The 27,730-nt window shown below is 50.9% G+C and overlaps 2 protein-coding genes across 2 annotated transcripts in view; one reads left to right on the plus strand and one right to left on the minus strand.

The window, feature by feature from the left end:
* Positions 1 to 935: 935 nt before the first annotated feature.
* On the plus strand, positions 936 to 4,204 carry NAT9 (N-acetyltransferase 9 (putative); the record flags this gene model as incomplete). Its single annotated transcript, XM_034789882.1, is given in 5 exon segments — positions 936 to 1,045; positions 2,472 to 2,612; positions 2,935 to 2,994; positions 3,225 to 3,319; positions 3,423 to 4,204. Coding segments are annotated over 5 exon segments (553 nt in total), but the record flags the coding sequence as incomplete, so codon positions are not given.
* Positions 4,205 to 7,047: 2,843 nt separating this feature from the next.
* LOC117887351 (polycystin-1-like) overlaps positions 7,048 to 27,730 on the minus strand; it is a 63,114-nt gene continuing 42,431 nt past the window's right edge. The window contains exons 30-47 of the mRNA XM_034789883.1: positions 27,508 to 27,718; positions 26,527 to 26,650; positions 25,097 to 25,246; positions 24,316 to 24,380; positions 23,031 to 23,254; positions 22,607 to 22,724; positions 22,065 to 22,240; positions 21,211 to 21,413; positions 20,369 to 20,560; positions 19,326 to 19,480; positions 17,981 to 18,111; positions 16,750 to 16,918; positions 15,250 to 15,378; positions 13,972 to 14,146; positions 13,143 to 13,430; positions 10,605 to 10,739; positions 9,845 to 10,159; positions 7,048 to 8,415 (exon numbers count right to left, since the gene is read on the minus strand). Of these exons, the coding sequence (XP_034645774.1) occupies positions 7,705 to 8,415; positions 9,845 to 10,159; positions 10,605 to 10,739; positions 13,143 to 13,430; positions 13,972 to 14,146; positions 15,250 to 15,378; positions 16,750 to 16,918; positions 17,981 to 18,111; positions 19,326 to 19,480; positions 20,369 to 20,560; positions 21,211 to 21,413; positions 22,065 to 22,240; positions 22,607 to 22,724; positions 23,031 to 23,254; positions 24,316 to 24,380; positions 25,097 to 25,246; positions 26,527 to 26,650; positions 27,508 to 27,718 (3,671 nt within the window). The 3' untranslated portion in view covers positions 7,048 to 7,704. The remainder of the gene's footprint in view (positions 8,416 to 9,844; positions 10,160 to 10,604; positions 10,740 to 13,142; positions 13,431 to 13,971; positions 14,147 to 15,249; positions 15,379 to 16,749; positions 16,919 to 17,980; positions 18,112 to 19,325; positions 19,481 to 20,368; positions 20,561 to 21,210; positions 21,414 to 22,064; positions 22,241 to 22,606; positions 22,725 to 23,030; positions 23,255 to 24,315; positions 24,381 to 25,096; positions 25,247 to 26,526; positions 26,651 to 27,507; positions 27,719 to 27,730) is intronic.

Below are 27,730 nucleotides of genomic sequence, written 5' to 3' on the forward strand. Positions count from 1 at the left end.
CCAAGATTTGAAAGTATCTTGTCCCCTTATTAGTCCTTTGGGTCAGATGCCAGCCAGGTTACCTGAGCTTCTTAACCCTTTACAGGGAAAAGGATTTTGGAGTCTCTGGCCAGGAGGGATTTTATAGTACTGTACACAGGACAGCTGTTACCCTTCCCTTTATAGTTATAACAGTTTCTATTTTTAAAATTCAACTTTATTTTTTAAGGGAATTTATCACTCATGGAAGGCTCTGGCTTACCAGCCCTGGGGACTGAAATGATCTCATTGTCTGTGTAAGTGGCACAGCACAAGCAGCAGCAGTATGGCTTTGCCTATATTGGCTTGCCCATATTCCTTGGTTCTGCTCTGTAGCAGCCACCTCTAGGTGTGAGAGGGCAGCTCGGTGTCCTTGAGCCCTCTGCCGAGACTGTCATCAAAGACGGACAGCAAGTGTCAGTGGTGATGTTTGTTTATCCATGTGGACACTTGTCCAGTTAGAAGTGAGCTGGACCCACTAGCTCATTTCATGTTGGCCACCAAACAGCCATCGCCTGTGCTGCTGTTTCAGTGCTCGCTATAACCTTTTCCCAATCGCTTGTGAACAGGGAAACTTCAACTCATGAAAACTGAACTCTCTGAAGAATTTAAATGTTAAGCCATGAGTTTGTAAACTGCAGACTTGGATGATTGCACTCTCAGTGCAAAGCAGACTCAAGGTGAGGCGTCACGCACGCCTGTACTAGTCCCTTCATTTGTGTGCCTGTGTGAAGGAGATTGTGTACTGATTCTGGTGTTGTTTCAGGAAGTTAAATGAGCCTTGCAGCCCCTGGCCATTTGTAGTCTCCTGAATAGGTTCATGGTAGGGGAACAGTTTGACCCTTAAAGGTTTCAGTGGAACACAACAGGTGACGTTCTAAATAGGTCTGCATTCTGTTTGTGGCACTCTCCATCAGGTACCATGAGTGGATGAAATCGGAGGAGCTACAGCGACTGACCGCATCCGAGCCACTGAGCCTGGAGCAGGAGTACGAGATGCAGCGCAGCTGGCAGGAGGATGCAGATAGTGAGGCATTTGAATGTTTTGCAAAAGTGGGAAGGTGTAGTGACCACTTCCGTCTCACTGTTGTTAGGAGTTTCTGGCAGGTGTGATTCTGCAAGCCTGTACTGTAAGGGGTGTGAGCCATTATTGCAGGGCAGTAGCCCCCCCTAGAGTTAAGGGTGAGAATAGCTTACTGTTTAATTTCCAGTTTTGTTCTGAATGCTCTAAAATCCACGTGCTTAATCAGATTGTCTTGAAAATGGATGCCTCTCAGGAGGGTGGGGAGTAGGGTTAGTTGTTCAAATTTGGGGTCATTTAAGGAATAAGTTCTCAGGATATAACCCTCCCTCCCTTAAAACTTATGTAACGTCAACATTTTTAGATCTCTCTGTCATCACCTGAACCTCTGAAAACCATTAAATGCAGAGTTAAAGTATAGGTCCCTTTGATATTCTGGAAGATATGAGGTACCACCAGTCAAACTTATCTCAGCCTTAATGAAGTTTTTGGGCAGTGAATACATATGGATCTTGTGTATGCACACACTTATTCAAGGGATTGGAGGAACACAGGGACTGCTGAAGTTTTGCTTTATCCAGCTGTTAACAACAAGAATAATGTAAGTTCTTAATATTGCTTGAGCAGCAGCAATCCAGTCAACTTCTGTAAAGAGCAGAGATCTGAGAACTCAATCCTTGTAAACGGGTGAGGGCGGGGTTGAGTTCTCCCCGTGGAATCTGACAATTTATAATGACAAGGTTTGGATTCATTGGCTGGATTGTTTGCCAGGCTCTATTAAAGGTCGGGTGAGTGACTGCCCATAAAATCTAGTACAAATGTATAGTCACAAGACACTGAGGGTGGGACATACCCGCAGTTAACCCTTGTCTTGGTCAGTGGTGACAGCACGGGAAGACATACTGAAAGGAGCCGAGGGATAGACTGGGTGACTCAACAGGTTGCTTCAGTCTCTTATGTTCACATTCAAGGTTCTTTGCCTGAATTTACTGTAAAAGGCGATGAAGTGGGGAAAGCTAATCCACATTAATTTTATATATTGCATCAAGTTAAAGTATCTGTGTGAGCTAGGGTGACCAGATGTCCCGATTTTATAGGGACAGTCCCGATTTTGGGGGCTTTTTCTTATATAGGCACCTATTACCCCCCCACCCCAGTCCCGATTTTTTACACTTGCTATCTGGTCACCCTAGTGTGAGCCCTGGGTCCATGCAAACTGAAACCAGCATAGATTTTCCAGGGTGCTGCTGGTATTGGCAGTCGTGGTAAGGAGCCCTATCCCAGGAGCCCTGATTACTGGTCATACAGGCTATTAATATGTGCAGGATGTTGCTTCTCTGCCCATTGTCCATCTTTACTGTCATACTTCAGTAACTTGTGAATGATTCTTAAACATACCCTGTAAGTTCTACTGCTGTCTCATTTTCCCCAGAATGCACGTTTATTGTACTGGACACTGAGAGGTGGTCAGGGCAAGCAGGTACCGAGGAGGACTGCATGGTGGGGGACGTGAACCTGTTCCTCACTGATATGGAGGATCCAACAGTGGGAGAGATTGAAGTCATGATTGCAGGTACATTAAGCACAGCCCCAGGCTGCTGCCGCCACTATCACCCTAATGCCACCCTCTGCCCTGCAATAGCTGTTAGGTACGAAAGCACCTTCATGCAAATAGGTTCAGGGGGATTCTGACGACTCTCCTCATTTGACAGAGGTAGCATTGGCTACAGCTAGATGGAAAGCAGGTACATAACGTACAAGCTTCCTGCATTCAGAGCTCTACCAGTGCAATTCAGTCCTCATCTGCAACCCCCTTTCTGCTAGTCCAGCACATGACTGATTACAGGGTTTGTGTTATATAGATGGACACCACCGTCTGTTCTTGTCTCTTTTAGAGCCCAGTTGCCGTGGCCGAGGGTTTGGCAAGGAGACAACTCTGATCATGATGTTTTATGGTAAGGATGGCTAAATGTGGGAGGATGGAAGTGATGTGATGGGGAGACACAGGCACACATGCTCCCATTGTCTGCTCTGCATATGTGGAGAGGGTGGTGGATGTATACCAGCCCATGTATTTAAGGACCATGGGAATCTTGCCAGTCTGCAGCTATGACATAATGCAACATTATGGAGATACATGTGTGCAGCCAGGGGTTCTTATCTCTCTTTCTCGCTTCTCCTGTAGGAGTAACAAAGCTGGGAATTACCAAATTTGATGCTAAGGTCGGACAGGAAAATGAAGCTAGTATTTGCATGTTCAAAAAGCTTCATTTTAAGGAGGTGAGGTACAGCCTGTTCAGGAGAGATGGAATTCTCCCCTTTTGAAGCTGCATTTAGCTAATGCCTGAGATCGATCTGCGTTGTTCTCTTACCTTGTATATAGGTTGCCGTGAACAGGGTCTTCCAGGAGGTGACATTGAAACTGGATGTGAATGAGCAGCAGAGACAGTGGCTCCTGGAGCAAACTAACCACGTGGAGGAGAAAAATTATAGTGTGTTGAACCTACAGACCCGTGCCTCTGAGACCTGACACCTCTTCCAGAGGCAGGCAGGCCACACCCCTGCTAAGTCTCCAGGGAGGAAGAGTTTGACAACATTACTGAGTTCAAGTATGGAAAACACCTTGGGACCAAGAGTGAATCAAACAACAAACTGCTTTGTTATTACTCCACATACCTGGTGTACCACCTGTGAAATGCTGATCTTCCACTGCAATCGCGACAGAGCATCTACAGCGGCATTCCTTTGAAATAGTGCCTGGAAGCTGGGATGGATGAACAGATGCTAACAGGTTAAGCATAGAAGTACACATTGGCTGGGAATGGCCCTTTTAGCCACAGAGCTCCCTCTACCCTGTTCTAGGAAGGGACTCTCTACACCTCCAGGGCCTATAAACATTAGTGAATTGGCCAGCAATGCTGTCAGTCTGTGGATGAGCAGAGTAGATTGGGTTTCTAGCTAAAACCCCACCATCCTTAGCAGAGTTCCTAGTGTCACAAATGAAGTCTGAGCCACAAGAGACTCTGGCCTGCTTTGTCACACAAACTGATACATACAATGTGACAACATGATCTGGTATGCAAAGTAGCTCCGTTGCCATCCTTGGCTGGTAAAGTGGTGGTTACAAGATTTAAAAAAATAATAAAATACATAAGACTTAAACCAGTGGGGCTGTCCGTGGATCTGCTAGACAAGGTGTTAATATTCCAGGTACTGCAGGCACCAGGCTTTCCCCTCCTGGCCTCTGTGCTTAGTCCTGGGGTGCCACCATTGGCAGCTGCCCCGCCATCCATCTGTGCATGCTCAAACCCGTTGTGTAGCTCATCACAGCTCTTGGTTAGTGTGAGCACAGCTTAGTAGGAGAGGCCGGGACAACTAAGATCTGAGAGGGATTGAGTGCCCTCCTCTCCCATTGAAGTGAATTTGAGTTGTGGGTACTTCATAAGGAACACCTGGTTGACTTCCCTTGAACCAGCAATGGTAAACTACTACATCTCTAAAAGGTTAGGAACTAATGTGCTAAACTGCCAGCATGTAAAAAGCGGGAAATCAAAGAGGATGGAATGAGAGTACTAAATTACTTCTGTGCATCAGACTTCACCAGATGATGATTTTTGATGGGTAGAAATGCCTGTCTCAGTGCTGCTTGGTACAGGTACTGAAAAAGGTCATCGCTGTGATGGGGTATCCATAAAAAGGTGAATGAGGAAATTAAATTGCACAGAGGATGTAAAGAATAAAGCAGCTGATCTGCCTCTATGCTTATTTAAAACCATCTATGTTACAAGTCAACCAGAGAATGGCTAACCCCCTGGAACCCAGCCTTTAAGGATGCAATAAATAAAACCTGTGGAACTGACTGCTGCATAGTGGCGTTGACATCTCTAAAGTCTCAAAACCAGGATTTGTGCTCAGGTGAATAAAAACATGCATTCTGATACCGCAGTAGTCGCCTCTGGAGTTGGGAATTTTTCAACAAAATGGTTTTTCATTTAAAAATGCCAGTTTGTTGAAACCAGAACTTTTTGTGGAAACATCCACTTTTGATAAAACTGGAGTTGGCAAGGTGTGTCAGATCCAGGATGGAATTTCTGGTCAAGAACAGACACCCCTCTAGAACGAATCAATAAGAGCAGGGCCTCAAACTTGGGTCTCCCACATCCCAGGCAAATGCTCTAATCGCTGTGGAGGGGTAGGGGGTGGTGTGTTTTCATGCTTTTTTTTGAAAGGTCTCAGTTCTCTTCTGCATTAGAACAAAAACAAATTTTGAAGCCTTAGCTTTTTATGAAATGGAAAGGATGGGTTCTGACCGCCCCTCCTTGCCCCAGCAGTAGTGATAATGGGTTTCACCCTTTGTATAAAACTGCTTTTCAAAGTGGGACAAGCAGTCTTAGAAAAATAGTCCCATTCTCAAAGGCAGCTCAGGGCTGAGCCGGGAACCTCTGCTTACTGTGCTCTGATAAGATGGATGGGGAAAAAAAGTGCCTCATACTTTGAGGTGGTGTCCTTGAGGGTAAGTGTTGGTAGCAACCCTCCTCCATTATTTGACTTTCTGAGAAGAGGCCTGGGGCCGCTGGACATTGTTGTAGAAACGTAGTGGGGGAAAACCCCTACTTTTATTACATTGCATGGAGGGAAAGACTTCGAATGGTGCTAATTTTGTCGTTCCTCTGTGATAGTGAAGTGGACTAAAGCCTGTAGTCGGGGTCTGGAAGCTAGTTGAAGTCAAACATGACATTCTAATGGAAATAAGTAACCCTTGTCTGTATAAATGGAGCCATTTCATCCCCTCCCCCCACACGTTCTCGGTGTCAGGGAATTAGTAAAATGAAACCGGCTCCATAGTGGACAAAACCGGGGCAATCTGCTGTTCCCAAAGACCCATATGGGGGTGCATATAAACAACCTACCCCTGCACCCAGCCTTCTACCTTACAACTGTTCCTTGTGCTGGGCCTGAAATGGTGCCAGACAGGGAGGGAGAGAATGACCTGCGGTTTGGTGTGTGTGTCACTGGAAATTCTTTCCTCCTGCTCACAGGTGTCAGATACCTGCTGCCCTGTGTTTGAGTAGTTCAGTCCTCACTTCTTGCTGGACTGAGGGGCTGAGAACACAAAAGACTAATGGATCTGTGTGGCTGCCGGTTGCTGGGTTCCCTTAGCCGTAACTCACCCTGTCTGGAAGCGCTAATGAGGCCCAGCCCCTTTCCCTGACTGAAGGAAGTGATGTGAATCATGAATTTCCCCTGCTGACTCCTGGAGCCCTGCAACGCTTCACAAAATCATATCCAAGTCAGAGTTATGAGCAAAGAGATAAACTCTGATGACATCCTCTCCTGCCCAAACAAGTGCTTTCACCCCACTGGAAACAGAGCTGCAGAAATGTAACTGGGGATGAGGGACAGATGCAGTTTACAGTCAACAGGGAACTCAGACGGTTGGAGATCTTCCATTTCAGCTTCCTGCTGGGCTTCCTCGAAGAGGTACACAACAGCCATCCCTAAACACACTGCCTCTAAGTGAGGGGACCCAAACCGCAAGGCCTATAAATCAATGAAGGATTAGGGATCAGGGTTCTTTGTATTAACACTGCTATGATGTGTCACACCAAGAAAGTTAGCTGGGGCAGTGGGTCGTTCGGGGTAGGAAATTCTGATTCCTAGATAAAGGCGTTGAGCGAGGATAGGGAAGGCCTCAGAAAGCAACCCTGGAAAAAACGGGAACAGCAGCCACGGCACAACCACTCCAATGGCCATGCTTTAGTGTCACAGGAGGAACAGAGCGGGGCGCGCACAGGACACCGTTCACAAAGAGAATGAATGGGCACTTGGCAATAAATACAGGAAGTGCGACAGCCACGTGCAAGTAGCTGACATAAAAACAGCTGTATGGACAGACCAATGCATTCAACCACTCCTGCCTTTATAATAAATCTTTTAATTTAGTTAAATACACTGCATGTTTATGTGTCTATAATGTGTGTGTACTACAGCTGGTGTGAGTGATTAATTCAAATAAACTCATTTTCCACACATACTTTAATACCATAAAAAAATCATCCCGGAGTTTAGCCCCAGGATGGAATTATTCAAGGGTAGCTCCTGCACCTGCCTTTGTTTCAGCCCGTTCAGGAGAGTGTTCCAGAGGGCTCGGATGGAAGCAACTAACAAGTCTGAGTCTGGGGGAATCTCAGCAGCAATATGGGGAGAGCTTCAGGGGTGGTTTCTCCAGCTGCCTTTCGCTTAGCCCATTTCTGTGAAGGGGAGGCCGTCAGCACTAATACTGTGAAAGGGATGGACGTGCTACTGTATTATCAGCCATCATTTCTCTCGCGGCGCTTATGAAACTGCCCATTATTGTTCCCTTCTGATGGGAGCACCGCCACGTAATGATTTTGCCGGGATTCAGTTCTGCCCCAGCAACTGGCATCACACGCCCACTGCCGAACTCCCGGAGGAGTTGGGAACAATGGCATTCTGGCGCACTGTGCTGGAGCGGGGTGAAGGCCTGAGCTAATGCAAAAATTTGTCCTTCACAAGAACAGCCTTTGCCCAGCAGGGTAGATGCTGTGAGTGAAACACTCTTTGGAAATGGAGAAGACTCCATTTCCGGGGCTGGGACAGGAGTCTGACATGCCCTCAATGACCTGATTTCTATCTTTGTCTCATTACATGTTCCCAGCACCTTCTGCTTGCCACGCTCTTCTCTTTAGAGGGATCTGCCTCTGAGGAATTTCATGGCACAGACAGCCCTGCCCCTCCTCACTCTTTGGTCTCCACTTGCACGAAATGCCTGGTGCCTGGGTAAGCCTTTGGCAGAGATCAGTTGATATTGGAGGGCCAACCAGCCAGGATGTGCACCCGGCCACTGGGTGAGGTATCCCATCTGCTGGAGGCTGCTGGACCAGCTTGTGCCCATCAGTGGCATTGCAGTTGGAGACCTTGGCCCTGTGGGTCCTCAGTCTGACCAGGGCAGACTCTGAGAAGGTGCTGTAAGTCCTCGGTAGCTCTAGCTGCTTAGCTGGTGTCATCTTCTCCCCCTGCAGGCTCTTCTGTCCCTTCTTGTTGTCATTAATTCTTTTCTGAGCCTGTTCCAGACCCCTCTCCAGCTGGCATACATCCTCCATGACTCTAATGACCCGGTCAAACTGGTCCAGAAGATTATTGACAGCAGAGGGTAGACGGTCCAAGTAAAACTGTACATTGTACGGCTCCGGGACAGGGCTCTCCGAAAGGGCCAGCTCCTCGGAGTTGGAGGAGATGGTGGAGCTGGCACAGCGGAAGATGGTGCCAGCAGACAGGAGGTGGGAGCGTTTGGAGTTCCCAGAGGAGCGTGAAATCAGGGAGTCCATCCCTTCAAACTTTACTTTGTGGCGGAACTGAGTGACAAGGAAAAAAGAGGAAATCCCCTGAGAATCCCAGAGTCCAGTGTTGCTACCTTCGGTGGGGGTAAGAGGGCCCATGAGCCACAACAGTGCACTCTTTCCTGCAGTGTTAGTTATAGGCTTTTCCATCACACTTTATATTAAGGTTCTATTTATAATGGTTTAGGAGGGGTTAATGGATGGTTTAAAATTTGGTTTAAATCATTAGAGTCCAACAGGTTGCTTACAGCCATCTGTTCCTCATACTAGAGACAAGGTGGGGGAGGTAATATCGTATTGACCAACTTCTGCTGGTGAGAGAGACAAGCTTTTGAGCTGCACAGAGCTCTTCTTCAGGTCCCCTTGTCTCTTTCACCAACCTAAGATGCGACCTCACCCACCTTGTCTCTCTAATATCGTGGAACCAACATGGCTACAACCCTGTAAACATACTACTTATCTCTCTAACATGCTTATAACTTCCATTAACCATTTATGAATGGAGCCTTCTTATAAAGTGGGACTGGCTTTCCCATGGGACTCATTACTGTAACATCCAAGCCCCTCGTAGCACCTACAGAATTTATTCTTGCAACACTATGAAGCATTATCCTCTTCTACGGATGGGGAAGCTAAGGCAAGTGATTTTCCCAAGGCCAGGCAAGAAGCCAGCGCAGAGAAATGAACCCAGATCTCCCTTAGCCACAAGGCCATCCTTCCCTTCTCCAAAGAGAAGAGCAATCCAAGATCGCTTTGTGTTATATGTCCCACTCTCTGCTTCTTCCAAGTCTTGACCTGCTAGGATCAAATCACACCCATTCAATCCCATTGCAGCCAGTAGGCAGACAGGGATAGCAGCTGGGTAAAAGCTGAGCCTTATTGTCCAGAAGGAGAGGAAGGGGGGAAAGTGAGCCCTCTTACATGGAAGCTACATTCCCTTCTGTCCCTAAAAGGCTGGTCACTCCAGGGCAGGATAGAGGTTTGGGAAGGATAGGGGACTGGAGTACAATCTCAGTAACACTGGTGTAAAGCCGAGGGACCCCATGGAAGGTGTTAATCCAGATGTACCCTGCTGTAAGATCAGACTCTCCCCCAGCCTAAGAGTTGAGGGTGGCCCCTCTGTGTCAGGGTACGGGCTCATGAGTAGAATAGTGTGAGAGCACTCGACTGAACCGGGCCTTTGCATTCAACCAGTGCTTAATGTGTAATGAAAGAGGGCTCAAGCAATTTTTTTGCATTCATAACTGGTGTAGCAAACCCAGAGGTGCCTGGGCTCCAAACTGCCAGGCCAGGCCCAGAGGCGCCGGGGCTCCGAACTGCCAGGCCAGGCCCAGAGGCGCCGGGCACAAAATTAAGCACTGGATTCAGTTCACCTTGCTCTGACGCTGCAGCACTAGACTCTGGATTGCTGGCTGCTCTACACCCAGGTTTCCTCCTTTCTTACCTCTTTAGTTTTGCTGAACCCCATCCACAGCTTGAACCTCTTCACGAAGAACTCGATCATCTCGTAGTCCTGCGGTTCAATGGCGGGGCGGTACATTTCGGCTTGGACAGTGCGGTAGCCGTGAAGGATGACAGCACAAAGGAAACGGCTGCCAACGCAGAGCAAGCTGACCGTGAAGCTGAGGACGTAGGCAGTGCCGAGGGTGGGGAATTCCTGGATCACAGACAGGAAAGCCACTTTCCCGTGGAGGGCCGAAAGCAGCGCATAGAAGGCACATCGGAATGTTCTGAACTCCTCTACTGTAGCAGAGAAGGCCTGGGAATGAGAGAGACAGCGTAGGGGTTATCGCTAGGAAAGGTGTCTTTACCCTTTCCTGTCTACATCATCCTTAGCCATTGCACAAGCCCCCTTGTGGGGTGGGTCGCTCCCAGAGAGCTTTCCAGTTCACTTCTGGAGCAGTGCAAAACAGAAGGTGTGAACGCAAATGAGCACTAGAATCTGATCTCAGCAGTGAGTGGGTCCCTCTTGGGGACCAGTGGAGAGACTGACTGAGGAGCTCTGGGGAAGGATGGTCCTCCTCTGACAGAGCTGATGCCCAGCTGCAGAGTAGCAGGGAGACAAACGCATTGCATCGTCTTGTATCAAGCCTATGGATAAATACAGGAATTCACTGCATAGTGCCCTGTACAGGTAAGAGTCATGACCATCCTACTCTCCACACGCACTCCCACTACTGAGAGCCAGCCTCTGCATAACCTACCAGATATCCACATTGCGCATAGACAAGGAGCAGCAGGAGGAAGAGGAGCGTGGCAGCCATTAGCTCTCCCAGTGCATGCTGGAACGTCTTCCCAAACGCAGACCATCTCCGGACAAAGCGCAGCTGCCGTACAATCTAGGGGGAGAAGGTCCATGGGTGAGCAGGAAGCCTGGTTAGGTGTTATCAGAAAAGTGACATTTCAAACCGCCCTGAGTACATTTACTCTGCTCCGTCCCACAAGAGGTGTCTGCGTGTCCAGGTGGCCACATCAGGTACTCGGTGAAGGACGCCGGGCGGAGCAAGGGCATCGTCTTTCTCAAAGGCCCAGCCTTCATTATGGCCATGACTGAGTCAGGGGCCCAGTTGCAATGTGGCTGTTAAGAGCTGCAGGCTGGGCAGAATCTTCCATGTCCCTGTAACCAATCAAAAGCTAGCATCTGTTGAGAGTTCTAACCTGGTCATGGGGTTAGGTCCCATCTATGCTACATTTTAACCATGTTGCAACCAGGTCAGAGGACCGTGGTACCGTAGTTGGGGGCCTTATGTGCTAGTGCATTGCTCCCTGAATGAATTATCCAGGCACACACAAGCTAGCTGGTACAGAGGGTCCCCGGTATACATCTCCCCCTTATCCATCATTTCGCGTGTCCGTCATTCATCAATAGGGGAACATGTTCCAATTGACGTCGGTCCCGATCCGCATATCGGTCGCTTCTCCTTTTCCATGGCTTTTCTTTGGGTGCTTCTCCTGGCATTCAGGAGGCGCTGGGAGGGAAAGGGAGGAGCAGGGATTGGACGTGCTCGGAAGAGGGGTGGAACTGGGCAGGAAGAGGTGGGGCAGAGGTGGAGGGGGGTGGGGCAGGAAGAGGCAGAGCAGGCCATATTTCTTATGGGGAAAAATTCCCCAGTATCCGTTGTTTCAGTATCTGTCGCCCTTTTCAAGAACGCAACCCTGACGTATACTGAGGACCCCCTGTATGCACTCATCTGGCACGCACAGTCCATTAAAGCAGTGTCTTGGGAATGGCCAGGTCTCTGATGTGATCTCCTGTGTCAGAGATCCCCATCCTCTCAGCTCTCCAGGAGGCTGCTCCGGGGGTCCCTTTCTCTTCACTGACTCTCCAGCCTTTATCTGTTTGTTTGCTCACTCTTATTGTCTATGGATTAAGCAAGTAACGGTCGACAGTGAACCATAAATACAGCAAGCCTGGAAGACAGCAGCTGGGCCACTTGGCCAATTCATTAGGAAGCGGGAGAAAGGAACAAAGATGATATTACATCTCAGCAGCAGCCCCAATGACAATTATAAGGTCATTGTGGCATAATTGAATATGCGCATGCTAATGAGAAGGTATACATCATCCACGCTGTTAGCAGCTCAGGCCTGACATCGTCTCACACCACTTGCCATCATGCACAAGGGCTGCTGGATGAAGAAGGATGTCCTACTTCCATGTGGTGGTGAAGATCAGCAATTGATGTCTGGCCAGAGACTGGGAGACAGACTCACCTGATTTATTTATGAGAGAGAAACCAGTTTGACTTCAATTTCACCCTGTGATCTGCTCCCACGTAACTCTCCATTGGGGTGAGCGGTGGGGACTGTTACCCAAGGGAGTTAGGGACAGCTGGCAGCAAGGGTTGTGATTACTGAAGGCACCACGTGTCCGATCACACACCTCTTCACATAACAAGAACCAGGGGTCACTCAATGAAATTAATAGGCAGCAGGTTTAAAACAAAAGCAAGTACTTCTTCACACAACCTGTGGAACTCATTGCCAGGAGATGTTGGGAAGGCCAAAAATATAACGGAGTTCAAAGAAGAATTAGTTAAGTTCACACAGGATAGGTCCATCAATGGTTATTAGCCAAGATGGTCAGAGACACAACCCCATACTGTGGGGTTCCTTAAACCTCCAAGTGATAGAAGCTGGGACTGGATGACAGGGGATGGATCATTCAAAATTGCCCTGTTCTGCTCATTCCCTCTGAAGTATCTGGCACTGCCACTGTCAGAGAAAGAATACTGGGCTAGATGGACCATTGGTCTGACCCAGTATAGCTGTTCTTATGTTTTTCATCTCTTTCCAAATCCAGCCCATTTCCAGGTGCCCTCTCATGCTGGTGATGGCAGATGAGAATCTGGAATGTGTTTAGACCATGCAGCCTGGCAATGATAAAATTATTGAAGGGATACACCGATGTAACGGAGATCAGGATCGGCCTGGATTTATTCCTATGCACAACACCCAGGTGGCTTTGAAGCAATGGGTGTTGAGTACATAAAATGTTTCCCACAACATGTGAACTAGGGATCAGACGGAACAGAAAGCCAGTGGAAAGGCTCCGATTGAGATTTCAGTGGGAGATGGGCCAGGCTGTTAATCAGCAACTTTGGAACATTGGGAATGGGGAGGTGTTAGAGCTGTGGGGAGGGAGGGGAGTGGAAGTCAGGACTCCTAAGTTCCATCCTCAGCTCTGCAACTGATGTGACACGTGACCTTGGGAAATCACATAACTCTGTGCGCTCACTCACCTTCAGCGTGGTGATGGTCAGCAGCAGGGCTGAGAGACAGATTTCCATCCGAGCCAGCAGTGCCACTTCATAAAAGCTGGTGAAGGCCTGGCGGTGTCCCCAGTAATGCTCGAGCTGCACATCTGCCAGCCAGATGTGCGCAAAGTGCAAGGCGCCGACGGCAATGGAGAGCAGCGCCAGGAGCAGCTGGAGCCAACAGCGGCTCTGACCCAAACAGGAGGCCCCTTCCCGAGACAGGAGCGACAGCTCTGGCAGGAGAAAGGCCACGCTGAAGACGAGCAGGGAGATCTGAAAGAAGCCAGAGCAGGCGAGAAAAGAATCTGCCTTCCTGCTGTGCATTGGGTTAGGTAGCAAGAACAAAGGTGGATATAGCAGGGACATGGTAGCTATGGTGCTACTTCTGAAGCCTAAATAAACAGAGCAGATAACTAGCATCATCCCAAGGGATACAGAGTAGCTACTCCACACAGGAATTACCCTGTTGTGTGCCACATCACAAGGGACCAGAGAGCCAGGCTACACCACCCTGTCACTAGGAAGCAGAGCCTTGGATAGATCCCCCTGGAGTATCCATTGGAAATGCACTCCTGGGATTCATCTAATCAGAGACTGTAACCGCTACAGACCCACATGCAGTCAGGCAAGCATTTATTTGGACTATAATTAGCTACCACTGCGGAGCTAAGATTGCAAACTCCTCCTGCTGAGACTGTGTTTGTGGCACAATCTCTGGAGAAAGAGCGCCCACTGGGGTGGGTTAAACATTGGCTGCATTCTGCTGGGAGCCAGCCCCGAGCCTTGGATGCATCTCTCAACGCAAGATACGTACCACTAGGGCAAGTGGAAGGTCCAGCCCCGTGCCCAAGCGCAGCATTTGGCAGGGGAGGATGACGATGGAAGGAACAGCCGGTCTGACTGATGGGAGCTCGAGCAAGAGCATTACAGCCACGTACAGGTTGACATCAACGTTGTATTGGGTAAACTCCAGAAACACGGCTCTGGTCCTGTCGTGCAGGGAGAGAGCCGAGAACAGCAGGCTGAGAAGAAATATTTTCCAGGGCTCTGGAATGCTGGGTAATTGGGCCTAATTCTTGGCCCTTCTCATGGGGACATTTCAATCGGACTGCTGGGAAACTCTGTTTCGACTTTCCACTTTCAGGGATGAAGTTGGGATGTCCCTAGCAGGTCACTAGCCATCAGATTCCCTAGGCTGTGCACAGACATACAATGCTACATCAGTATCCATAGCAGGGGCAAGTCACCTGCCATCTATAAATTACACCAGAAATTCCCATTGCCGCCATTATCGGCATTTATTCAGCCTCTCTCATGCCATTTGGATAAGCAAGGTTGAACTGAACCATGTCTGTGGGTGATCTCAGCCTTACGGTGCAGAAGACCTCAGTGCCTACCCCCAAATCAGGGTCTTGGCCATGCTGCCTTTGGGCCCCCTGGCAGCCAGACTCAGAGTCAGGGACCCCCAAAATGATGCCGTGAAACCTACTGACCCCAGCCAATGGTGTATATCTAGCATGTGAACCAGCCGCAGAGTTATTGGATCCCAAGGAGACCCAGATGCAGTGGAAATAAGAGTGCATTTTGTCTTCACAAACCCTGATTTTCCCATCCGGAGGTGCTCCGTCCCCAGGGGTTTGCTCCCTTATTCTAAGTAGCCACCACTGGCAATGTGCCCCCAACCCCTGATTGGTTTTGGTTAAGTTGACAACCAGCCTGCTCTCCGGCCCATGCCAGTCGGTGGCTCAGCAGTTTTGGCCATTGCACTGTGCAGTTCTATGGCCTGGGGGATCTCTCCCTTTCTCTGAGTCATCTGGTGTCGCTCTGCTCCACTTCAGAGAAAGGGAACGGGGGAAGTGGAACAACAATGGCCACCGCACAACGGGAGAGAACAACTGACATCACCTTGCATTCTCAGGATGGTCATGTCCCACTCAGACGGATAGACAGACAGAGCTACTGCAGGAGAGAAGTAGCCATGCAATAACCCTCCCTCCCACAGGTAAGCACTCAAAGCCAACAGTGCATTCATTTCAATTTCCACTTCCCAGCCCCGTTGTCAAGGAAAAAGGTAAGGCCCCGAGTGACTTGCCTTTTGTTGATCCAGTTGCTGGCTCGCAGGTCAGCCAGTGTCCTTCGGGCTTCGGCAGAGCTATTTCCAAGCTCCCTCCAGCAGCCAGTGTTAGTGTGGTAAACTCCAATGTGCCCCCAGATCCAAAACCTGCCCCAAGAAACGGGGATGGGGAGACCAGAAAATGTAGTTGTGAAACACAGAGTGGGCGAGAGGCTGGATTGGGAGCCCTAACTTGGGCTGTGATCTGGTCAGATCCCAAGCGAGAACAGAGACAGGCCAGCCCCCATTTAGATGGGATACCCCGAGCGAAAACCCAGGGTGTTGCAGACAGGAGAGCTAGAGATTCAGGACGTGACCCTGTTATCTGAGTCTGTAGTGACCTAGTGCTTCTGCATGGACCTAGGAGACCTTTGGGTGATGCATGAATTGAAATTCATGGCCACTTGTCATTAAAGACTGCATGGCCTGTTCAGTGAGAGAAGAGATCTTTAATCCTTACGTCCTGGCCAAATTCCAACTGGGGAGGCACACATTCTGCCTCCCTGGATTTGCTCTGGATTTCCAGCTGGCTATGGTCTTCGCCTTCACTTCCTCTGTTGTGCTATTGCGTAGTAGTTGCTGTGGGCTGTGACACAGTTGCTGTGTTCCAGTGTCTCCCATGTGTGATATAGATATATCTTTCAGAGTAGCAGCCGTGTTAGTCTGTATCCGCAAAAAGAACAGGAGTACTTGTGGCACCTTAGAGACTAACAAATTTATTAGAGCATAAGCTTTCGTGGGCTACTGCCCACTTCTTCGGATGCATATAGAGTGGAACATATGTTGCATCCGAAGAAGTGGGGTGTAGCCCACGAAAGCTTATGCTCTAATAAATTTGTTAGTCTCTAAGGTGCCACAAGTACTCCTGTTCTTTTTATAGATCTATCTATCCATCCTCGTGTCTGCTTCTGCAAGGTGCTGAGCGCCTCCTGAATGGTACCGAGCAGCCTCACCACTCACTGAAGTTAATGGAAGCTACAGAGACCCAGCTGCTTGCAGGATCAGGTCCATAGTTTGTGAAATGCTTTGGGATCCTTCTGAATATTCTCCTCAGTGCAGGAGACTGGACTAGATGACCTGTCGCGGTCCCTTCGAGTCCTACGTTTCTGTGATTCCACGAACAACTATGATTCAGTGAACAGAAATGTCAGCTAACACTCAGGGAAACTGGAGATGCCACAGCCCAGGGTGGAGAGAGGGGAAAGAGGACAAGAACTGGGGTAAATCACGTCCTCATGAAGTCACTCCAGGATTATGACACTCCTCTGGAAGAGTTTCTTGTGAAAGCAAAAAAGTGGAACCTTCCTGGTGGTTCAGTGTGAAGCAACCTGGGGCTACTAGCTGGGGACTCCTGAGCTGACCCATGGGATGGGGAAAATCAGGTACCCAGAAGCAGAAATCCACAGCCAAGCGTCTTGGTTGCATAACTGCTCTGAGCTGCCAATTAGTGCCCACTCCACCCTGTGCCAGCGTTCTTACCCGCTAGAGTCATGGGATGAATTCTGGAGGCTGGGGTCAGAGCACGCATCTCTGTCCACTTGGCCACTCCTGGAAACCTCTGGTCTGGGCGCTGACAAGTGGCAGAGGGGACAGGTTCTGTTAGTGACGTGATGTGTCAAGAGAGACCCAAGCCCAGGTTGGGGGAGCACTGAGGGTGCAGAAAAGCAGAGCGGGAGGACGAGATTTTGAGTTGCACATGAACAAGTTTAGATGCCCAGTTAGAAACAACACTCCTTATTTTGCTCTCCAGATGTAGGTTATCCCAGTGTCTCCCCTCTGCACCTGGCCTGTGCCCTCGACCTCCATTGTTTCCTTTCTGGTTCTCAGCTCTACCCCCTCCCAGTCCCGATTCCTTGTCTGTTTAGGGTTCAGCAGGGTGTTCCCTCATCTTCGCCCTCCCTCATTGGCCAGCAGGGCTTGCTCTAAAGCATCAAAAGGGGGGCCTGAGCCTGCATTCCTTACTCAGACCAAACTCCCAGGAAGGTCAATGGGAGGCAGGACTGCAGGATTCAGAGCAGGGCTCTCCATCATGTCCCCCACCCTCCTTCTGCAGGAGCAGCATGTGCTCCCTTCGCAGCACGCTCAGCCTCCATTGGCCCAGGAAACTCCAGCCCTGCACTGAGATTCAATGCCTGGATGTGTCCAGTGCTATCTCATAGCCACTGGGATGACCCTTAGTCCCCATCTCCCTGGTGACTTTGCCTCCGCTGTGCCCCACGTCTGGACCTGTGGGCTTTCCTGCCTTCCCATTCCTCTGTGTGCCACTCTTCAGGTGCCGGTTTTTAGCCTGGATCCCCTGATCACAGCCCCTTCCCTTCTTTACCAATGCTCAGTGTTTGGGGAAGTGGCTGCTGGGCTGTGACTCCCCCGACCCAGTTTTATACACAGTTAGGCTTCAACCCTGGGGACTGTAGAGAGAAACATCAGTATCCCCTAAACTTTCTCTAGTGGTTGGAGCAGTGAAGCGGGAATCTGAACCCTCGGATTTTATTGGTAACACTGCATGACCGTGAGCATGTCACAATCCTCCATGCCTCAGTTTCCCTACCGGTCAAATCGGGGATGATGCTTCCTGTCAGGTCTATACTCCTGGCTAGCTAAAATGGAGCAGTTGACAATCTCTGGGTGGTGCCATTTTGGGCCCCACAGTCCTCCCCACTCAGCTACCCTTCTCCCAGCCAGCAGTAGAGATGATTTTACCAGCCCTCACCCAGATCCAGAGGTACGTTCCCAGCAGAGCTCTCCTGCCGGAGACGAGGCACCCCGACCAGGGTCAGTCGGGGATTGTTGTAGAGGTAGCTCAGTAACACAGAGTCTATCCACTCCCATGTGTCGGAGTAACTGCAAAACAAAGAGGTCAGGGGAACAGGTGCATTTCACCCCAGTGCAGTATAACTGGCCGGTGCCCTGTGTACCCTGACATCCCACCCCTGCAAAACATGCCCTGCAGAGTGGGGTCCTGTTGTGGACTCTCGGCTTTCCTTATTTAAGTCAGTATGTCTGTAGCCCTGAAGGTTGTGAAGATAACCGTGAAAATAGGAACTGAGCACAAGCCAACTTAGCGCCGTCTTCCCTGAGTCTGCAGAGAGCCTGACACACTTGCTCTGAAAGGGGTGAACCGCCCCCTTTGTTTCAGTGGGTTAACTCTGAAACCTAAAGGGGGCAATTTAAATAGCAACACTGTTAACCATTTCACCGCTGATCATTATTATTATTTAGTGTTTGTATTGTGGCAGCAGCTAGCAGCCCTACTCGTGGACCAGGGCCCCATGGTGCTAGGCGCTGTGCAAACTCAGAACAAAAACATCCAGCTCGAATGAGATTATCCCACAATCCCAAACTGCCTCCTACCCCTCACCAGCTGACCCCTATCCAGCCCCAACTGTCCCCTCCCAGCTGTCAGAACCTCCAGCTTCCCCCTGGCTACTTCGACAGTGTAATTATTTGTATATTACATAGTGCCTGGAGGCCCTGTTGTGTTAGGTGCTGTACAAATATACTGTAAACAACAGGCCTTGCCCCCAAAGAGTTTACAAGTTCTGCACCAGCCATTCAAAACCTGCAGCACAGAGAAAACGAACAATATGTGGGTGGTGTAAAAGGAATTACACTGAATAGCAGTATAAACATACAGGGGATGCTGCTTTAGGGGTCACTGTTAGTTTCATGGTAACTCATGTCAAAAAAGTTTCATATTTAAATTGCACCACCAAGTTTCGAGCCTGGTACCCCAAAACTCCACGGATTCCAGGTGATCGCACTCCAGGGACAGAGACACTGCCTTAGATCAGAACCGTGGTCTAGCTAGCCCATGAGCCCATCTCCAGTGACCAGCAGCACTGCAGAAGGCAGTTATGTCATAACCGGCACATGGGGAAATTTTCTTCCTGATGCCTATTAGTCATCTGGTGATTGATGCCCTGAAGCATGAGTATGTGGGGTCTTCAGTATAACAACTCCTCTACATACTCGGGCTTCAGGGCATCAATCAACAGCTGACTAACAGGCTACAACAACAAATCGCTGCTCCATCCCTTCCCCCGCCTGGTCCTCACCTGCGCACAGAGGAGAAGTTGAGTCCTCGGTCATTTGGGGCGGTGATGGCCTGTCTGACAGCAGCATGCAGGAGATGGATGTTGCGGTGGTGGAAGCAGCTCTGGTAGTTGACAGTCAGAACCACCAGGAGGAAGAGCATGTGGGTGAGACAGCTCTGGGGAGGGGGAGAAAATGGAGGCATTCAGGTAAGGAATGAATGCTGCGCAGCCAGGAAAGCTGGATCGTGGGCTGAGAAAGGGGACTGAGCAGGATGGGAACTGCCATACAAGGGCAAGCCAAGGGTCAGTCGCGCTCATCTCCTGTCTCCAAGAGGGGCCAGAGCCCGATGCTCCAGAGGAAGATGCTAGAAACCCCATCATGGACAATCTTGGAACAATGAGAAGCTTTTCACGGCCCGGTCATCAGGCCCAGAGCCCTGCAGCATCACAAGCTTTGGAGAAACAGCCAAGAATTTGGACTGGACCCAGCTATCCTCAGGTGCAGCTAAACGGTGCAAATCCAAACTCACACTGACATCTAGTGGCCACAGCGAGCCCTCACAGCTGTGATTCTACCTTTCAGTTCAATACATCACACACCCTCCACCCCGCCCCTTTGGCTTCTGGGGCAAAACACAGCCAAGGCTGCTCGGTGCTAGACCTGGGCAGTGTACAAACATCCACACCGGCCTCCTTCTCCTGCCAGTAAGCTGGTGCTCTCCTGAGCTCAGCTCTGAGCATGGGGGTGCATTGTAACATTGGCACTGCGGTCAGAAGGAGGGGCTGGGTTCGGTTGCCAGCTGGTGCCCTTAGGCTGGGTTCACAGCCCAGCCGGGATGCGAGGGCTGCAGGGGGGGGGGGGCCTTTACGAGGACAGCAGAAAAGGGAGGTTTAGGTTAAATTCCCCTTGGACAGTTCCTCAGAGCACAGTGCGGCACTCCGTGAATGTCCTGTATCCCCCCTCGGCATCCCAAGGACTCTCTAGGAGCTAAGCGATGGGAGTCCCCACAGGCTTCTTAGCAGCAGCCAAGCAAGGTGGGGCGAGTCCCAGGGGAACACATTACCCTCATCAGCGCTCGCAGCGCCCGCACTTTCCTCGCCTCTTCCTTGGCCTGGAGAAGCCCGTATCCACAGGGCGCTCGCACCTTCCCAATGCGCTCGGGCACTGGCTTTACCAGTGGCTCTTCCACCAGCCCCTCTCCTTCGCTGTCCACCGGCTTGGTGATGAGAGCAGCACGCAGGGCCTCCAGCACCACCTGCCCCGACAGGACAACGGAGAGCGTGTGAGCCCCAGGGCCAGGGCTGTTACTCTTCTAGGGCCCCAGAGAGCAGCAGTTTACCCTGACCCACAGAGCAATGCCCCATGGGTGGAAATGGTGGATGCCCAGAGTGAAGGGGGAGGGGTGCTGAATAAACCCTCAGTGCGGGAGGGCAAAGGCCCCAATCTCCACTGAATGCCCCCGGCCTGATTCCAGCAGGATGTGCAGTAGCTCCTGGGATAACACTGCCCCCACTTTACAGGTTGGGAAACTGAGGCACAGAGAGGACCAGCGGCTTGCCCCAGGTAACACAAGCGAGTCAGTAGCCAGCAGGGATTCAAACAAAGCCAATGGGCGAGTGTGAAATAGTCCCTCCTCTAAGTCCGTGTGCAGGAGGATCTGCACTGCCGTCTCTGGGGTTCCATCCCCACTGGCCACTCACTCACTTGTGTGACCTTGGGCAGGTCATTCGCCCGCTCCCTGCCTCAGTTTCCCCATCTGACAGAGGGGGCAGTGTCATCCCACCTTAAGGGTGCTGTGAATTAACCGATGTCTGCAAAATGCTTTGTGGCTCTCCGCTGGGAGGGGCTGTGGATGGACAAAGCCGAAGGGTTATCTGCAGTGCCGAGAGGAGTAGGGGCCGTTACCTTCAGTGGCTCCAGCAGCACAAAGGAGGTGATGAAGGAGAATATGCAGGAGATGAGCCACATTAGGGCAGTGTGGTCATGGAAGGAGGAGCCGTAGAGGATGGTGACGGTGAAGCAGCCTGCTAGAAGCAGGAAGATGAAGGCATAGGTCATAGGCAGCGCCCAGCCAGGGAAGAGCCACTCCAAGGGTCTGCGGGACACCCCTGCAGGAAAAGCAACCAGAGTTGTTCTGTTTAAACCCGCATCATCACTTAGACCCCACAGACTCAACATTACCCTCCCCTGGCCACAATACTGGGGCAGCCCCACTGCCTCCCCTTGCACAGGGGCAGGGTTTGGCATTTCTAGGGCTATAGAAACCAATCCAGCTGCTTTCAGTTAGCTTCCCTTCCTCTGCGCTGGGATCCAGGCTCCCCTCTCCTCCCTGGCTGCTGCCTCTCGCTGGAGATGCCGCCGTTTCAACCTGTGTTTGGAGTTATTCCTCTCGCCAAGCACGTGGCGGCTCAGCGGCAGGCGTGTGGGCCGCAGCTGAGAGACTTGGCTTCCCTCCCCAGCTGGTGCTGTGGGGCAGGAAACAAGGATGCACCATCACTCCCCAGCTGGTACCGTGGGGGAGCTAGGTGCAATCCCTGCCTGGAGCAGTCAGAGAAGAACGGGAGAAAGAGGCATTCAAACCATGACCTGCGAGTCGCCAACAGATGTTAGATCCTTGCAGTGACCCAGCCTTATGGCCCCCCCGCCCGATACAAAACCATTCTCATAGGCAGGAAGTCTCTTCCTTCCCCCCCCCCCCGCCCCCCCCCAATGGTCCAGTTCAGTTTGGGTGGCGCCCTTTTCCCAGGTGCCTCACACACCGATCCGGGTGGAGAAGGATGACACCGGGGCCGACAGAGGCTCCGGATCAGGGAGCAGCGCGCTGCCAGGGCTCGTCAGGGCGGAGATGTAGGAGAAGGACTTGCGCAGGAAGCCCCAGCCGCTCCTCCCCTGCTCTGGGATGCCATCGGACCAGGCGCTGCAGGGACTTTCCATACTGTAATGGGAGAGAGATGGTGGTTCATGGTCGTCAACCACTGAGCCTGGGACTGGGGAGAGGCCCCTTGAGCTGTGCCAGAGCCCTTGGAGATGGGCGGGACATTAAAAGACCCAAAACTAAAAGAAAAGAGAACAAGAATTCAGGGCTCTAATTGGCCACAAAAAGCACCACCCCTCGGGGTCAGGGTCTACAGGCGTCCCATTCCCAACAGTGCAGCAGTGAGAGAAACAGTCTCTGAGAAGGTCAGACTAGATGATCGTAATGGTCCCTGCTGGCATTACCCTCTATGAATCTCTGTGGCCTGGGCTCCCCCCGCCTTAGTTTTTTGGGGTGCTCTGAGCAGGGCCTGGCCTGGGTACCTACACATCGGAGACCAGATCCGCCTCGACTCGGGGTGAGAACCTGCCGCTGTCGGACGTGACGCAGTCCAAGGAGCTGCTCCGCTGAGTCTCGGCTACAATGGAGTTGAGCAAATCTTCCTCTGTTGAACGGAGAGGGAGAGGATGGCGCTCAGTGAGACAGCTCTGCGGCCAGCGCAGGAGAGGAAAGGCAGGAGCACCTTGGGCTCAGTTCTAGCTTCACTGAGCTCAATGGCAAAACTCCCCTCAGCGTCAGTAGGAGCCAGGGCCATTCTGTCTGTTGTAGCAGCAGATGCATTTATCACACTAAAGCCGGACCACCACACTGTGAATCCTGGGCTGGAGAATGAGGATGGAAGAGGGGGGCTGGGAGGAGGGAGTGAATGAGGGGAAGGATGGAAAGAAGAGCGGAGAGTTGTTTGGGGTACCAGAGCGGGTGAGACGGTGGCCACGGCTGTCTCTCCTGCTATCCTCAGAGTCCCCTAAGGAGAAGGACAGTGGGTCATCATCAGAGCTGGATGCGGACTCGATTCCCAGCTTCAGCAGGGCCTTCTTCCTCTTGAGGATCCGACTTTGGCTCACCAGCGGGTCCGAGTTCAGAAGATCTGGGACGTCGAAGATGCTGTCGCAGGAGGGCCAGCGTTTCGCGACCCTGCAGAACCAAAGGGGCGACACGTTCCTGAGCTCTGGTCCTAGTGCAAAGGAGGTCCCTTCCTGGCTCGGACGTTCAGAGTGTGACAGTTCTGTGTTTGGACAGGAACCGCCCTCCTGCCTGGCTGGTCGTTGGTAATGAATTTGCCATCTGCAGACTAACCATCAGACCAGCCTAGAAACATAGACCCTGTGTCCCCTCTGCTGCATGGGGCTTGCATTTGTCACCTGTTTCTTATGGGCCTGTGCAAATTCCTCAATCCAGACATCAGCTGGAGAGGGTTTATAGACCCTCTCTGCCCACAGAGAGATCTCCAAGGACTTGTCAAAGCTCTGAAGAGTTTCCGCATCTTATCTGCCTTGTAGTCTCCCCACCGCGACCCTCCTTGATGTTCTGCATTGCAGCCCCATCCTTCTGGCCAACCCCTCTATCACCCTGGCTGGCTGGATTACTGCTATCAGGCCAAGACACTTCCCATGCAAGTGGCCGACTGCTCTGCTAGGTCACTATCTCAGCTCCCCCAACATGGGGCGCCAGGCACTGGAACGGAGACTCAAACCTACATCTCCCACACATTCATCAAGAGCCTGACTGCTAAGCTGCACCAGCCATTCCAGGGCCACTCTGGGCCTGCACAGCCAGGGTTACTGTATCTGCCGGATGCCAGCCCAACTGCAGATTCGTTAAAGCACAGAGGCTGAGCTCTCCCTTGCTGTAAAGCTGACTTGGGGAGTCCTCCCGTGAATGGGATGTAGTCAGAGCTGGTGGGGCGCTAAGTTACAAATGCCTGAATGCAGGTTTTTCAATAATCTTCGGTTCAGAATACAATGGGTTAATTTTCTCCAGCAGCTGAGACCTGATTCTCTCTTGCCAGCATGGGTGCGTTACTAGGGCTGTTCTCTCATCCCCATCTTGGAAGAAAGGAGAGGGTCCCCCATCAGCCCCCTGCCTGCATCTGCCTCTCTGCAACCATTTCCCCCCTAAAGAACTGATTCAGAGTGGACACAAATCTCTTTCAATTAAGGGGACCACATCCCCTTGTCCAGCCCCGTTTGGTGTACCTTGTGTTGCCCACTTTGGTGAGATTCTCCTGGGTGGACACTGGCCTCCTACTTCCAGGCGACTCCTGAAAAGAAAGGGATGAGGGGCGATAGAAGCCACATGGTCATCAGGACTCCTGGAGGGTGTCCCCTGGCACCCGTTCTGCCTTAGAGCAAGATGGCTGTTTCCCTTTGGCTTCCAGCCCCCTATGAAGCCCTTTATATAAATGGCCATTGCCGTTTAGGGAACACATCCTTGCATCCAACCAAAGAGAAGCTCCCAATAACAGAGAAAGAGAGGGTGCTGCTGAGATTGCACCCCGTTTTACTCTAGTCCAGCAATGAAAGGGTTAAGAAAAGCCTTCAGGATGAAGTGGGATGAGCTCTCCCCTCTGTGAGGACCTGCCTCTGGGAGCTGGAGACACTGGATCTGCCCCCACTAGACCAGTGAGGGTGGCCTCTGAAAGCAGAGGGGTCAGGGATGAGGGCTCTGCAGGGAGAGTTAAGGAGTCTCTGCTCTACTCAGCAGACAGGATGAATGGTGCTGGCCTCCAGAGAGCGAGCAAACCTGCCCCATCTGCAAACCAGAGAGTCCTGACTCCTGGCTCAATCACCCTTTGCTGGGAGTTCAGTTTTCAGAGAAGTTGTCTTTTCCAAAGCCCAGGGGCAGTGGCGCGTGTCTAGAAATACAGCGTTCACCTGGGAGGGCAGCAAGACAGAGACAGACATGTAGCCCCTCACCTCCCAGGGCCTTTTCTTCACAGGTCCCCAAAAGATGCCCATAGAATGGCCTTTCACTTACACCACTGACAGAGCTCCCATCCATGATGGATTCCATCCCCCCTGGGATAGACAGGAAGGAGGAGCTGCCCAGGTCAGCGTGCTCCAGGCACACATCCATCTCCACAGTCTGAGAGTCTTGCACGGGTGGGTCGGGGTCTTCCACAACCACCTGTCAGAAACAGAGGAAAGAGGAGTGCTCCCTGCCCAGAGGCTGTGACGGAGGGCGTGTCTAGAACCAGGTTCCAACCAGGTCCCTTTGCTCTGGCGCATTGCCCTTCCCGCAAGATGCTGACATGGGTTAGAATCTGTCACCCGCATATGCAGAGGCTAGTGTGTGCCCAGGTGTCAGTCAGCACATACAAAGTAGCACGTGCACAAACAGAGGCAGGGGTCTGACAGCTGGACCCTAAGCGTTACTACTGCAATTTCAGTTTGGCATCAAGAGAATTCCCCTAAGAGACAGACAGCTGTCTAGTGGGCTGTGCACTGAACTGGGACACGGGAGACCTGGTTCTATTTCTGACTCTGCCACTGACCTGCTAGGTGACTTTGGGCAAGTCCCTGCCTCGGCCCGTGCCTCAGTTTCCCCATCCGTAAAATCTGGAGAATGATAGTGGCCTGCTTTGTAAAGTGCTTTGAGAGCTAGTGATGAAAAGTGGTGTATAAGAGCTAGGTACTGTCATTACTCCCTAACTGAGCCTCTGGAAGTCAGATCGTGTGGAAGAGCTTGGCAGCTGTGTGTGCTCACGGCAGAATTTCTTCTGCAGAATTTCCAGTTCTCCTATTATTATACTCAGATTGCAAGTTCTTTGAGGCAGGGGCTGTCTTTTTGTTCTGTGTTTGGACAGGGTCTAGCACAATCGAGTCCTGGTCCAAGACAGGCTCCTAGGTACAGTACAAATAATAATAATTATTAATGATAATATTATAACCCTGTTCTAAAAACAGCCCTAAGTGCTTGTATGTAAACCTGGTCAACATTTTTGAAATTCTTAATTTTGATGAAGGTTTTTTTTTAATCAAATTTTGAATTTCTATGAAAAACAGACAAATTTTTGCGCAAATCACACCCGATTTTTTGACCAACTCTAATTTTCCACTATTTTTGGCTGTATATTTTAGCCTTGTCTTCTCACCGTGTCTGTAAAATAAGATGGCAACATTTCAGAGAGCATCCTTGAAACTATTACATGGATTTTGTGCCGGTGAAAAGGGATCTGACTGACAACCCTGGATACTGGCGTGTATTGTCAATATTTATGCATAAAACGGGCACTGCAGAGGCAGTGACAATGCAAGGTCCTTCATTCTGATCATGCCAAACTTCCCGCCCCTTAGGATGGGGACGGATGGACCTTGGTGGGGTTGTCGCAGCAGGTTCAGTGGGTGATGTAGCTGGGGGGAGGAGGTTGACTAGATGTTGTGTGTGGAGGGTAACTACTGTAGTACCTTACTGCGAGTTTTCCTGAAGATGAAGGTGAAGAGAAGCTGTATCGGGAAGACCACCACAGCCACGACCATCCCCACAGCAATGCTCTCTGCTGTTACTGAAACCTGACTTCCCAAGGGAACACTACGGGAGAGAAACAAAGCCAGAGGACAATGTGGTGACTTGAAAAGTCCTGTGTTAATGGGGAGTTCTCGAGGTCCCTTCCAGCCCTACAGTTCCAGTGTTCCAGGACACTGGGACATTCATACTGGGTAGGGGCCTACATTCTGCACAGGCCTCTCTGGGAGCAGAGCCATCACACAAAGACTGAGGATCTATGGGGAAAGGTTAAAACCACCTGGGCATGCTTAGTCATGAGAAAAGAAGACTGAGGGGACCTGATAACCTTCAAATATGTGAAGGGCTGTTCTAAAGAGAACAGTGATCAATTGTTCTCCATGTCCATGGAGATAGAACAAGAAGTAATGGGCTTAATCTGCAGCAAGGGAGGTTTAGGTTAGATGTTAGAAAAAGCTTTCTAATTCTGAGTAGTTACGTTCTGGAATAAGCTTCCCAGGGAGGTTGTGGAATCCCCATCACTGGAGGTTAAGAACAGGTTGGACAAACACCTGTTAGGGATGCTCTGGGTTTACTTGGTCCTGCCTCAGCACAGGGGGCTGGATTAGATGACCTCTCGAGGTCCCTTCCAGCCCTACAGTTCCATGAGTCTAAAGCATCAGATACTTCCTCAGCACCCATCTCACCATTCAAGCTGGGATTTTCAAAGGTGCTTAAGGGAGTTAAGACATCCAAATCTCATTGCGATCCAGTGGTATTTGGGTGCCTAACTCCCTTGAAATCATTTGAAAATCCCAGCCCCAGTGGCTTTTCCTTCTCTCACTCACTACTTTCCATCCCTCCCTCCCTCCCTCCCTCTATCTCTTTCTCTGTCTACTGGCATGAAACCCTCCTGTAAGAGACAGAGATGTAGGGGGACCCACCTGTAGCCCTCAACTCCGATGGCTCCATACCAGAGCACACATATAGCCAGGAAGAGGTACACAGCAAGCACGCAGCAGGTAATCCTCTGCACCCGGGTGAAGCGGCTGTGGGGAGAGCGGCCCCAGACGGAGAGCCACACATGCCAATCAGAAAAGCCAAGACGCAGCTGGGCAGGGAAAACTCGAGAGAAGCATCTCAGCTCCTGTGGGCCTAGAAGCGGCA

This window comes from Trachemys scripta, chromosome 14 (genome assembly GCF_013100865.1).
Source record: "Trachemys scripta elegans isolate TJP31775 chromosome 14, CAS_Tse_1.0, whole genome shotgun sequence".
Taxonomy (NCBI): Eukaryota; Metazoa; Chordata; order Testudines; family Emydidae; genus Trachemys; species Trachemys scripta.